This window comes from Barbus barbus (genome assembly GCF_936440315.1).
Source record: "Barbus barbus genome assembly, chromosome: 6".
Taxonomy (NCBI): Eukaryota; Metazoa; Chordata; class Actinopteri; order Cypriniformes; family Cyprinidae; genus Barbus; species Barbus barbus.
In genome coordinates, this window is record NC_136734.1 from 21,064,968 (window position 1) to 21,080,128 (window position 15,161).

Sequence of the window (15,161 nt, forward strand, 5' to 3'; positions counted from 1 at the left end):
TTTCTGCTTCACCTGGCAAAGTATGTAGAACTGGTTTGTTAAGCTCCATACTCATATGGTATGTGCACACAAACAGACCTTGTTCTTTTCCAGTTTGCATATCTTAATCAGTTCTGAAAACGCACTATTAACGTATCTAAACGTACTAAGATATTTTCATTGTTCATTATGAAGTACATCTGTGGGATAAAGATGCAGTCAAAGAAAAATACATATTGAATGGTGGTTGAATATTTATTATTGGTGTTACACAAACCAAGCAGCAGAATTATAGGGCTCACTGGCCAGACTGCCACTCAATCTACATGACATTTCCATTCAAAACAATACTAAAACCTTCACAAATTAATTTAGTGATAATTATATTCACATATGTATATATTAAAACAAAAATAAAAATAAAATTCACGTATAAAAAAACAACTTAAAAACTAACAAGATTTAGTGCAAAGGCAGAAACAGTAAAAAAAACAAAAACTATTGTTTTTATTTTTCAATTTTCAGTACAAAAATAGTGAGGTTAGAGATGTGTGTCTGCGATAGGAATCCGCCGCAGCTCTACGATTTGAGAGTTCGCCACACTACCTCCATCATGACTGCCGTGGACTGACTCGCTGTCACTCACATTAAGACCAGAACCTGTTTGTAGATAGAAAATTCCCAAATTTCCCCCCACCAAAAAAAGTAAACTTCCAAACTTCCAAAAAAAAAAAAAAAAAACACAACCAAACTAACTAGTATTTATCAAAAAAGTTAATATGAATTATTGTAATTGCTAAAGATCTGTAGGGATTTAGGTACATATTTTGAAGAAAGGGGCTTACCAGTTTTTAAGGCAAATATGAGGTCATCAAACTCCTGTGACTCCTCATCCTGTACCAGATTAGTGTTGATGAACCCTCCTTCTGTAATGTAGGTCTCGTCCCGAGGACTCTGTTTGAAAACACTGCTAGGCTGACTGCTGGGCCTCAGTGAAGCTCTCTCCCAATCTGCAGAGATCTGAAAAACATAACGAAAAAGATCTTTGGATGTCAGAAAAAAATAAAGCAATTTTCAAAGCTTCACCACATTAAAATGCCTTTCGTAGTTGAACTAGTTTGTGCACTCAGTCTGAGCTGAAAGGAGCCACACAAATCAGCCATTCACCGGTGTGTCTGCTGCAGGGGTCATTCAGAGGTTATGAGGACTTGGATGTCTATAGAGTTTTACCAGGCTGGGTTTGAGGGGTGAGTCAGCATTGACAAGCATTCAGATGTTTCGTAATGAATTCTAGTATGGCTGGAGATGTATATGAAGTTGTAACATGTTACAAAAGCTTTATTTTTCAAGGTTCCCACAAAAATATTACGCAGAAGTGTTTTCAACATTGATAATAATAAGGAATGTTTCCTGAGCACCAGTCAGCATAATGATTTCTGAAGGATCATGTGAAACTAAAGACTGAAGTAATCATGCTGAACATTCAGCTTTGACATCACTGGATTAACAAAAAAAAAAAAAAATTATATATATATATATATATATATATATATATATATATATATATATACACACACACACACACTATATTGCCAAAAGTATTGACTTGTATATGGGTACAGTCATTTTAGACACTTTCAAACCTGTTGCAACAGAGATGGAAATACAGTTTTTAAATACGTGAATTATGCTTCTATCTTTGTTGCCACAGTTTTGGAAGTGCCTTCTTCTGTTCTAAAGAAGGGGGTGTCCCAATACTTTTGGCAATACAGTGCCCTCCATAAGTATTGGAACAGTAAAGACAAAATTGCTCTGTTGGCTGTGGAGTCAAGACATTTGCAAATATGATTAAAAGATTAATATGAGACAAAACTACAGAATGTCACATTTTATTATTAGCCGTTTCAACACATACATGTTTTACCAAATAAAAAGAACAGCACTTTTAGAGTTCATCCCACTCATTGATGTGAGCATAAGTATTGGGACAGTTGAACATAAGGCAGATATAAAAGATTAAAAGCTATTATTTAGTTGCAGATCCCTTGCGCACAATCGCAGCAGTGAGTCTGTGACCCATAGGCATCACCAGACTCTTGGTCTCATCCTTTGAAATACTTTTCCCAGCCTTTAATGCAGCCAATTCCAATTGTTGCTTGTTTTGGGGAGTTTCTGCCTTTACTCTCCTCTTCAGCTGGTGAAATTCATGTTCAATCGGATTTATATCTGGAGATTGACTTGGGCAATCTAAGACTTTCCATTTCTTTGCCCTTATAAATTCCTTGACTGAACTACCAGGGTGTTTTGGGTCATTGTCCTGATGCAATATGAAGCATTTCCCAATGAATCTGGTGGCATTTTCCTGAATATTGGTAGGCAAGATGGTTTTGTACCCTTCCAAATTCATTCTGCTACTGTCATCATACATTAAGTCATCAGTAAAGTTCAGAGGGCCTGTTCCAGAGACAGCCATGCATGCCCATGCCATGACACCACCTCCACCATGCTTTACAGATGAGGCTGTATGCTTGGGATCATTTGCAGTTCCCTTTTTTTCTCTACATTTTCGATTTCCCATGACTTAGATAAAGGTTCATCTTTGTCTCATCGGTCCATAAACACAGTTCCAAAACTCTTCTGGCTCACCTTTGTGCTTTTTTGCAAACTCTAATCTTGCCTTTCTATTTTTGGTGCTGGTCAGAGGTTTGCATCTTGCTGTGTAGCATCTGTTATTCTGTGTCAAAGTCTCCTGAGGACAGTAGATTGTCAGAGCATCACCCCAGCTTTCTGGAAGTTGTTGGTGATTTTACAGACACGTGTTTTAGGGTTAATTTTCACAGCTTTTATGATTTGTCTGTCATCAACTACTGTTGTTTTCTCAGCCGATCAGGTCGTTGTTGGTTGCTGGTGGTTTCCAAACTCTTGATTTCTCCATGCCCTTTATTTTTGCTATAGCTCTAATTGACTTCCTCTTTTCTTTTAGCATCCAAATTGCTTACTTTTATCTCAAAGTTAGCTCCCTCATCTTCATCCTTGCTTGTGTGTCATCATCGAATGCAAGATTCAGAATGCAGAAGTAATGGATATAACTGACACGACACATTCCCTGCTTTTAATATCTGAAGAATTAATGCAACAGGACACAGCTGATCACTTAGAAAGACCTGTGAGGCAACTGCTCCAATACTTATGCTCACATCAGATAGAGGGATGAACCTCTAAAAGTGCTGAACTTAGCTGGTAAAACATCTGTGTTGAATCACCCAATAATAAAACGTGACATTCTGTAGTTTTGTCTCATATTTATCTTTTAATCATATTTGTAAATGTCTTGACTCCACAGCCAACAGAGCAATTTTGTCTTTACTGTTCCAATACTTATGGAGGGCACTAATATACACACACACACACACACACATATATTATATATGTATGTGTGTGTGTGTATGTGTATATATATATATATATATATATATATATATATATATATATATATGTGTATGTGTGTGTGTGTGTGTGTATATATATATGTATATACATATATACACACACATATATATTAGGGCTGGGTAAAAAATATATCAATATCTATAATCGATTCTCATTTTTCCAGAATGATATCGAATCTTTTAAATCCCAAGAATCAATTAGTCTAGCCTGTTTTCAGTTAATAGGTTGTTTGCACATGACGTCATTGCTGTGGCGCGAAATGCAGCTGGAGGGCAGGAAGAGATTTTTATAGGAATCAGTAGCAGAAACTCAAAATGCCCGTGTTATGCGTTATTTATGAATGCTCAAATCAGGCAAACCAAGAAAACACAAGGAGCTTTTATCGTGTACGAAAGTATTGTTCATAAAGGAGGAAAAGTCAAGAAATTGATGACTGAAAAACGCAGGAAAATGTGGCTTGTACGTCTGTGTGTGCAAATGGTTAATATAAGATATAATACATTAAGACATTATTAAATAATAATAATAATTTAACATTCTCACATAAGAAACTGTAGAAACTGCTGACTTTTGGCATGAAGAGGCAGTGATACTCATCACAATAACCTTCTGACTCCATCCTGTGACATAAATCTATTTTTTCACTAATTTCAATCATCAAAGTAAAGAACAAATAGCCCAATTAAACACAACATTGTGAAACAGTACATCTGACTTGCCCTCCCCTTAATGTGCTTCCTAATAGCAATGGCTTCATTTCCTTTGGCTGGGTGCTTTTTTCCCAGGAGGATGGAGGGAGAGGCCACTCCAGCCCCCCATGTCCCAGGCACCTCGTTTCGGTACAATAGCCCATCGACAGTCCTGTAATCAGAACAGAATGTACGCCGGGTGAACTGAGCACCGCCAGGCACCTAGTCATGTCTGTTTGAAGAGCCCGAGGAGACGCCACCCCTCCAGAGCGCTGTTTCCTTTCCTCTCTCCACCAGTCCCCTCCTCTCAATCCAACTGCCTCTTGTCTCGAGGCCACATGTGACACTAAGACCTGCTTTAAGCTTGGAGTCAGTGCTTTCATGAACAAAACAGAATTACTTAAGTTCTCTCAAGTCTACACTTAGAGGTCAATGTCCCTAAAATTACAGTCCTACCACAATCTTATTGATTTGTCCTCTCATAAATTGGCTTTAGCTAAATAAATAAACACATTACAAGCCATTTTGGATGGATTTTTCTCCTTTTGTATAAGCTTTATCAAGTTTCTGGAGCTTAAACTTAACCCAAGTCTCATCATTAGCACCTACAGACTGAAAACTTTTAACATTGGCGGCACAAACAAAAAGTACAAAAAGTAGGGTGAACTTTGTAAAAGTGGAGTGAATCACTGCTAAAAGCTTTTTACTCTCATCCTTGAAGTTTTATTATGATACTACAACACAAACTAAATATTTTGGGTGGGAATCTTTAGGCATCTCATGATTCTTTGGCAATTCCGATTACATTCAAAAATGACTTATTTATTTTTTATTAATGAATTTACTAGCATTTTATTTAATTAATTATAAGTACTAATTATAAGCACACAAATGCCATTGCACAAATGCAGAAAAGAAACAGAATGTATTAAGAATTGTTTAAAAAATTGAAATGCATTGGAGAATTGATATTTAATATAATGTTAATTATAGACCTTTCAACATAATTAGCCACTATTTGAACTGCATTATTTATTTATTTATTTTTTCAGATAAAGTGGAGCAGTGGTTTTAATTCAGAAAATATTTCAGCTGTATTTAAATTATTTTCCTAAATCTATTAGCAAATTATGTTTAAATACATGTCACATCTGCTTAAATTGGTCAAGCCTTTTTTGGACAATGGCACAGTAGATAAGGTTTTCAACCTGGTTAATCTCATCACCACTAGGTCATAGTCAAGATAATCCATCATCTAAATCAGCTTGGACTGGCTAATAACCATACATGATCTATAATAACCAGGATGTTATGGCACAGTTTTTTGTAAGGGTATTAGTGTATATACATAGGCTCTAACTATTGTGCGTAATATATTATGAACCTCATGATTAGTTTTAAATAGCGTCTCACTCTTTACCAAAAAGCTGCTGTTCCAGTTCAATATATACATTTATACACATATGTTTCACTTAGTTAAGACTCACTAATAAATTGTAAAGTCTTGAGAACAGCTCAGCATTAAAGTTGTAGACTGAAGGAAACATATTTTCTTTTTAAACATCCCCTCTAAAAGCCTTTCTTGATCTCTGCCCATCTTTCCCAGGCAGCCTGTGCTCTCTTTACAGTCCTACATCCCCCTCCTAACCTCCCTACACCCTCATTCCCGGATCTGTGAATAGTTTACATTGAGGGCTCAGAGGAATGTGAGCTTCTACACCAGGCCTCTTTATTACATAACACTCTCTTACAGTCTGTGTGTGCGTGAGCTGACTCGGTGAACAAACACAGGTCTGAGAGTCCTTTACCTCGGCTTGAGGATGATAAATAGGTGGTTATGCAAACACACATAAATCTAAAGGCTACCAATGTAATCTTACAAGTACATGTGTGGTATGAAATGCTGTCAGATACCACTGCCAAATAAAGCAAGTACAACGACTATTCATTAGAAATGTTTATCATAACTCCCAGTAACAGACACACCTCTTCCATGGCACTGATGAGGTTCTGTGTGGACTTGCTGATTTCTCCTCCACCCACGGTAGCAGCACCAGTGCTCTGGTATATGGAGTCTGGGCTGCCGTGTCCGTTCATTTCCACGGTGTAGGTTGCCTTAGCTGGCCAGAAGATCTGATTATGCATGATGAAGTAGACGGAAAACACGTACAGACCCTGAAAAAGATGAAATCACAAGTTAGATGAGCTCAGCACACTGTCACATCAGATGAATAGAGTTATTTGTGACCCTGGACCCCAAAACCAGTCATAAGTGTAAAAATTTTTAAATTGAGATTTATACATAATCTGAAAGCTGAATAAATAAGCTTTCCATTGATGTATGGTTATGTTAGGATAGGACAATATTTGGCTGAGATACAGCTATTTGAAAATCTGGAATCTGAGGGTGAAAAAAAATCTAAATACTGAGCAAATCGCCTTTAAAGTTGTCGAAATGATGTTCTTAGCTAGGCATATTACTGATTAAAAATTAAGTTTAGATATATTTACGGTAGGAAATTCACTAAATATCTTCATGGAACATGATCTTTACTTACTATCCTAATGATTTTTGGCATACGAAATTGATAATTTTAACCCATACAATGTATTTTTGACTATTGCTACAAATATTCCCCAGCGACTTAAGACTGGTTTTGTGGTCCAGGGACACATTTGTGTATTGTTATAGAGGAAGTGGTGCAGGATCTCCATGAGATACTAGTCAATAGTTTAAAATCAAAATTGAAAAAAAAAAAAAAAACCCACACAAAAGTCTACTTTAAAATTCTTTCAGAAGTAACATTTAAGGATTATCACATCTAAAGTGACGACTTCCAAATGTGTTTGTGCAAACTAAACAAAAATAACAAATATCACCAATTAATCATTTGGTCTTAAATTCCAGATTCTGTAACAGCATGACATCATTTCCTTCCCTCTGACATCATTGTCAATGAGGGTCTGGCCAACCATGATTTTTATTGGGTAGCAGCACCAAACCAAATATCGCTGTACACACACTTGTGCCAAATATCTCATGAACACCAGAAAAGTCATAACAAATGGGACATGTGGGTAACAGACTGCAGGTGAAACTAAAATAAGAGGGGAAAGTGCTGAGCTTTTGAAAATACAGAGAAATATTTCTGAGGAATAGAGACAGTTAGTGAATAATGTGATATGAGTACTTGCATTCTATTAATGATTTATATAGTGTAGAAAATGTAAGTGAGGAGAGAAGAGAATAACTAATAAAACACACACACACATGTATTAGGCACTGGACTAACTTCCTTTGAACTTACATTTCTTTGAAGCTGAACTGCATCCAAATGAAAAATAACCATAATCCAGCCCTCACTGAAACCACTGTAGCTCAGCATCATTGACAGGTAAAGTAAACTGGATGTAAGCACGCACACACATAGCACTCACAAAAATAGAGTATCGATTTCAGGCCTCATTTATAGACTACAAGTGGGCAGCCAGTGCTTCGCTGGGCAGCTTTATCACAGCTACCTGAAAGACACGCAAATGTCCAGAGGCCAGAGCAGCACGGTCAATTACTTCTGCTAGTTACATAACTGTTCTCAGTTCAGAAGAGACAGGTGTGGTTTTTACCTATGATATAAGGAAAATGAGTTGACACGATGCACCTTGTGAGAAATGGTGTGGAAGAAACAGACAGAGACCACTGGATATTTAGATGGAATAGTCCATCTAAATGTACTCAACTGCATCTGCATTCATTCAAGCTTTTAAAAAAAGACATAACAGAACCAAAGAAATGCAGAAGTATAATAAAAGTCATCTATATCTGTATGTCATATGTCTTGGGTGAGGAACACACTGACATTTAAGTCATTATTCACAGATATTGGATCAAAATAAACAGAATTATTCAGAATTCATAAAAAAGATTTGGACTGAAAAAAGAAGTCATAAAGGTTTAAAACAACATGAGAGTGATATTATTGAGTGAACTGTATTTTTTGGGTGCTAACCCTTTAAGATTCTTTTTTCAGTATTTTCTATAAGATAATAAAAAGTGTTGATTCTCTCTTTATTTCTCTTATATATTTTTTAAAACAAATATTAGAAAGTAGTAACAGAAGTAAGTTGGACAACTGCCTCGTTGGCTATATGCCAAGTCACACATCTGCAATAGAAAGATGTGCATACTACTATTTTAAAATGTAATTTATACCTCAGATTCCAGCGTTGCATGAATTTTCACGTGATTCTTCAGAAATCATACTAATATTCTGATTTGGTGCTCAAGTAACATTATTATCAATATAGACAACAGTTGTGCTGCTTAATGTTTTTGTGATACTTATTTTCTTTTTCAGGAAACCTTCTGAATGGTAGTTAGGCAATATAAATAATACTGCTGACTACTGAAGAATGAATACATGTTGTGATTAAATGATTAATCTGATCTGATGTAATGATTAATCTGATTCAGTGCACTGCTGGTGATCAACAACATCTCCATTCCTTTTTTATTAGCACTTGACAGGATTTCTCTTTGCATATGCCTTGATACCTTTTTTACCTTCTTTATTATACATCCTTACATCCTGAAATCAGCAGAGGTTAATATGAAGCTGTTCACAGGCTTCCCAATCAGACAGGAACTAACACCATTTAAATTATATATTGCTGCAATTTAATTACATTTATGGCAACAGCCACTGAGAGAATAAGAGGACGAGGATGGAAAATTAGCATCATGGAAAAAACAGCACCCATGAAAACAGATGCCAAGGGCTTGATTATTGAAAACAGACTGAACCATTTGCAGAAAACAAGGGGAATGTGCAGTGAAGAGTTAAAACTAAAATATCACAAACACATACTATAAATTGTTGCTGAAGAATTCCTTTGAGAACTGAAAAAATTCTATTAACCATACATCAACATGTCCAAGGATGTCTATATGGCCCTCCTGCATGTTTGTGAAGATTTTCCACAGAAGGAGGTAATGTTTTGTTGTAGGCACTGCTGACATTTTTATGTCAGACTAGACATAAAATTAGAGTTTGACTCAAAGGGAGTCAAAACAAAATTTTGTGCTATTTATGCTCTTTCTAGGTGAAGGGCATCTTGTCCAACCCAGTGTAATGCCTTGTAGAGCAGGACACACACACACAAAATAATATTCCTTAGCATATTCCTTAGCAGGAGTCAAGACTTCCACTCCCAGCATCTGCATTTGACTGGCTGGCCGATTTCCTGCCCTAAATCTCCTTATATCAGGAGACCTCTAAAAACCAGGATAAATTTGAGGGAGCATCTGGACGTATTCCAAAACAGGACTTTACTGTGGCTTTCTTATCACTTAAACATAATTCAACCAGAAACGGGACAAAGACCTCTGGATCTGGACACGACCTTCTGACTGCTTAACATGTAATTCAATGATTGTATCAACCAGGAGAGATGTTTTTATGATGAAACTGGGCGTTGAAGTCTCACAGATACATGCCCAATGGGACACTCATGACCCCCGGACAGCTCCCCCTTTCGGCCTTCCTGCATTCCAAAAGGAATGTGTTTTTTTTTTTCTTGTGCAAAACATCCAAACTTTTATTGACCCTCTGCCAACAGATATTCCTTTATTCCTATTTCTATTAAAACAATATACTCAATAGACAATACATACTAACATTGTATCTTATGTCTTTCATATGCTTGGTGTGATTATTTAGAAGGTAGCATGTTAATCGATGCATTAATCCATGTAGTATATAGAATTAAGGTGTGGATTAAAGTTGACTTTTCTCATCATAATGTATGATTAAAACATTTATAGGGATCTGCTAGGACATATTCTTAATTTACTCACAGAAAACTGAGCCGTGCGGGGCGGGGCTCCGCCCTACAGAAACACTTGTGATTGGATCAAACAGCAAAAGGAGCGGACTGAAATCAACCCGTTAAAGACAGACGCCCAGCTTTGCCTAGTTGCTTGCTGCTTGCTCGCTCGCTGTTTTGAAACTTCGACTCCTCGTCTGATCGCGCGGTTAAGTGCTCTCAGCCATATACCATCTGGCGAGGATCCACACATGCCTTCAAAGTTCTGACCAAAGAAACTTTAACACCTGAAGCCGAAAGAACTCTAAACAGACTTTCTAATAGAGTCATCACGTCACAGAGAAACCAACCAATCACAAGAGGGCCTCCCCAGTGACATCACGCAACAGCGATTTCAGCAGCCAATCCGCAGCCGGGGTTCCCTCAACCAGGAAAGGAACGAAACAACTCAGAGCAAGTAATCAAATAATTCTCCATAATTCTGCTGGAAACTGGTTGCATTCATCTTCAAGAGTAAATATAGTAAAGTTCCTTGCTTGTGACTCCCTCAGGTTGAAGTTAGAGCATTCTTGAAAATGAGCATTAGAACCTTAAACTCTCTTCAAATCAAAAAATTCATTGCCTGCAGCGTGTATGTGTGTTCGTATTATGTTTTGTGTTATTTTAGCTTAGTAGTGTTGTAGAGTAGCAAATAAACTTTAATTTATTAAGAAATCTTGTGTCTGGTGCTATGTGATTTTCAAGTCTTAAACTATTTGCCAAAGATTGCGTTACATATGCTAAAATTTACATATGCTAAAATTACCTATGCTAAAAATGACCTAATCAATTCGGTATTACTGTGGCCACGGGAATAATCTGAATTGTTAAAACATACTGGTTTTAATTCTTGCTGGACAAGTCGTTAATGAGGTATCGTTAATAAGGTATAAGTTGGACATTTTGATTAATATCCATTAATCATACGAATATGAAATCTATACGACTCAATTTCCAAAAACTAAAATTAAATTAATAGTTCTAAAATTACTACACCAGTCATGTTTTGCCTGTGTCAGAAACAATAACAGCTTATCTGACCTGTTATTAGTCAGTCTGTAATGTAGGACAAGCAGAAAAAATATGCTCAACTGTGTGTTTAGTTGTTGTTTACACTAACTGTAACAGTGAGGAAATATTGAATAAGAAATACTGGAGGAAGCAGTGATATGGATGTTTTTATCTTTTCTGCTGATGGGAAGGATTTTTGGACTTGTCTGTTAAAATGTAACTTGTTATTCAAACTTGCTTCAGGGAAGGCCATCTAACACGGCATGTAAAATTTGATGTTGCAAGCCATATTTTGCTTGCTACATTTTACAATATGAATTATCTGTATCCATTGCACTTCTAAATTATGCTGTTTTCTTTTTTAAAATAAAGATAAAAACTATGTGCGCAGTGCTTTAAACATGGCAACACTATAAAACCTGTTTTTGGCAGCAAAATATTGCTTATGTGACTGTATCTTAACAGTAATGTAACATTTTAACTTATAAAATTTGGAGTTAAAACGTTCTTCTTCCTTGTAACACAACCCTGATGTTAAAGAGTTATTAAGAGAAACCATCCTTTGCAGTTGGTCAAGTGATAACCATGGTGGACTTCACTCATCTAGTCAACAGATAAACAGACTCTCGTCATTATACAGTCACTTTGAATATAGTCCACCCTCACATAAGGCCTGGTCAGTATCTTAAAATGATATTATGCAAGAGGTGCAGAACCTTTAGAAATCAATGGACAGTATCTACAGTATCTATTTTATCTAGAGCCGTAAAAAACTACAGCACATTAGCAGACTGGGCAGCTGTGCAGTGATAGTGAGGTGATTGTGAGAGTAATACATCTGTATTCAGAGATAAGACAGATGTTTGCAAGTCTTAAACTAAAGGCAAAGAGCCCACTGGGCCCTCAAATGTGAAGATTACCTGTATCAATCTCTTCACGATTAGGACTTATCTAATGCTTTTAAGCTGTGAACCATTAAGTCTAACTGAATGTGATTCTGAAGGTCAGAACTGACCACGGGTCACAACTTTATTACTTTCACACTGAGTTCAATGACAGAACACTTAGAGATAAGATTAGATTGCAGACACTGATGATTTAAGCAGTGTTTTGTAAAAAGCGTCATTAAAAAACATATTTCCATACTAACTAAATAAACTACCATTCAAAAAGTTATTTTTAACATTTTTGAAAGAAGCCACTTGTGCTTACCAAGGCTGCATTTTTTTAAATACAAAAGTAAAACAGTAAAACATTTTATTAAAATGTAAAACTGTAATATTGTGAAATTTACTAACCATTTACAATATCTATTTTATATTTTAAATCTCATCTGCTCATCTGCTTTTCTGTGTGTAATATAAACTGTAAACAGATTAGTTTTTTTGTTTTTTAGCACTGACTGTATTTCTTTATACTTGAGTTCACGTTAAATAAAATAAAACTCTATGAACCCCTCCATTGTGAACATACGAAGCTGAAAGCACTGCAAGCTGTAAAGTAAACAGGAAGAGTTTGCGAGGGAATGCAAATATCTTTGCGAGAGAATGCAAAAGTTTTGCGAGAGAATGCAAAAATTAAAGAAAGAAAGAAAGAAAGAAAGAAAGAAAGAAAGAAAGAAAGAAAAAAGACATGCAAGTACAAAAGGCCTTGATATAACAGTTTATTGATATTTATTATGTAGTGTCATTAGGTATTGGCCAAAACCAGTGTAAACTGTACCCTAAATATATGCATTTACAAAGGAAGAGACCTCTTCAATAAAATCAAGTTACATCATGTTGTATGCATGTTCTTACCAGAAAGATATTGAAGATAACAAGGAGGATCAGCATCCACAGGTATCTGTAAGCCATGTGCAGTCCAGCCCAAAGACAGACCAGAGTCACCAGAGCAAACAGATACAACATCATGGGCACCTCTGAAGGACAAACAGAAAGAAACTTCAGTTGAGTTTGTATGGTCAAATAAGCTCATTTGGGGAAAAAAATGTTTCCTAAAGTGCAAAATGGCAACATTTGAAGTTAATAAATTTCTAGAAAAATCACAAGAGCTTTGCTCAACAGTTTGCAGATGCATGAATGCTGACTGTGCTGTTTTATCTGTGTTGCATGCACCGATGCCAGCAGCCATGGGTGCTGTTTTCAGTTACAGAGCGAGCTGGCCAGGCATGCTTCAGTTTTTCCATAGTTCAGACAAGCTTTTCACATGAAGCTAGAGCTCTTTGAACTGCGCTCGCTCTGGCATGAGAGCCGTGTGGGCACGTTTATTGACCTGGGGCAGGAGTCCAAGATGGCTGCCAGCAAAAACAAACAAACCAGAACAACAAAGGAAGGAGAATAAAATGAGTTGTCTCATTAAGCAGGTCACAGTCCAGAGACTGTTCTGAGGTAAATAAGGGCAGCCATGGGTACAAAGTACTTGGCCCATGAGTGTTCTTCATGTGGGCAAACAATTCCTCTCAGTGCCAAGACTCACTCAAGGACTCTCACAAGGACTTTAACCAGACTGAGTGTTTTACTTTAACAACGATTATGAGTTTAATTGCTGAAACATTCACTCAGAGGGAGGGAAGAAAAATGTGTTGCAAACACGCTAGTTCAAAACCTGACATTCTAGCATCAACATAAACTAATCATTTACTCAAAGTCATGCCATTATGAACATAAGCACTAAGGTTTTGAATTTTGATCATTTTCTGGATTTGATTACTCGACAGATAAAGTACTCATAAACCCATTTATGCAAATAAGCAATGACACAATACAGCAACTACCAGTACAAATGACGTAAGCAGAATTACAACAAAACATTAAATATGGTTGGTGAACATTTCCAAACCCGACCCAAATTCGGTAACACTTCAGTAGGGACCAATTCCCACTATTAACTAGTTGCTTATTAGCAGGTCTATTATTAAAATATTGGCTGTTTATAAGTGCTTATAAAGCACATATAATGCATGACAATATTCAACATCCCTAATCCCACCCCATACCTAAGCTTAAAAACTACAATCCTAACTATTAATTAACAGCAAATTAGCAATATTTTAAGGCAAAATTTTTAGTTAATGATTTGTTAATAATGAGAATTGGACCTTAGAATAAAGCGAGACCAAAAATTCAAAATATCTTGAGATTGAGATTTTGAGATGCAGTTTTGTGTTTTCATGACAAATCTTTATTGTCACCCATTCCCTAATGATTCTTTTCACTTCTCATATGTTACCTAATGCCACTTCTTTAGGCTCTCCTTAACCGGCAATGGATTTGTGATTTTTATGTCGGCCAAAGTACACAACCAGGCAAAGCTGTGGCTGCTAATTAGCGAGGGAGAGGCAGTCTGTGTCATTGTTTCTTTCAGCAGGCCTTATTTGCATCCACTCACCTCCTCGACCTCGTGAGAACCCTGTTCTTTAATTTGTACATTTAATGAGGGAACAAACAAGTACGGCTCCAGAATGGAGAACAGGCTGACTCATCCATCATGCTCTCCTCTCATTACATAAACATGGAAGTGAGCTCAGCCCAACACTTTGAGGGCTTCAAACAATGGCAGAAGACCTGCATTCACTTTTTTTGAATATAATACATTTAGCGGTTAGTTGATTTAGAACTTGTGCATCCATTCGCTTAGGAAATTGAGTGAACAAACGGAATATTCAAATATTAACCTCTTTCTTTGATGGCCACCACTGGACAATTAGAGGCTGAAATTAGACAACATATTAGCTCTATTTGTTCTACCATATGATTGACGCGTATTAGATTCAACCGCTGATGTGCAGAACCCACATCTAGGGAAAAAGAATACTCATCAGTTTAACCTCCACAACCTGGCGCTTCCCTGGGCTTGCTTACTGCATCCCTGATGATGGAAAACAATCATGCATGCACCTGCAGCCTTGTTCGTGCATGCCGGCGTCTAATCAAATTAAGACAAGCAAACACCCTGCAAGTTCAAGAGAGATTTCAAACAATCCTCAAATTCTCCAAGCGTCACTGCTGAAATGCATGAATGCATGACAAAAACAGCAAATGAGATTATAATTGGCTTTCATTAGAGTGAATGAGGGTGATGAGAATCAGTCCAATCCAAAATGAGGCTTTCTTTAGGGATACGACTTGCTGTTTGAGAACATGGCGTCCTGTTCCATCCCAGAGCGCT

General features: G+C 36.7%; 1 protein-coding gene across 1 annotated transcript in view; it reads right to left on the minus strand.

Moving 5' to 3' along the window:
* Positions 1-217: 217 nt before the first annotated feature.
* LOC306871065 (adhesion G-protein coupled receptor V1) overlaps positions 218-15,161 on the minus strand; it is a gene marked incomplete at its 5' end in the record, with an annotated part of 106,684 nt that continues 91,740 nt past the window's right edge. Inside the window, 4 exons of the mRNA XM_079418751.1 lie at positions 218-639; positions 825-999; positions 6,105-6,293; positions 12,791-12,912. Coding sequence (XP_079274877.1) covers positions 521-639; positions 825-999; positions 6,105-6,293; positions 12,791-12,912 — 605 coding nt within the window. The 3' untranslated portion in view covers positions 218-520. The remainder of the gene's footprint in view (positions 640-824; positions 1,000-6,104; positions 6,294-12,790; positions 12,913-15,161) is intronic.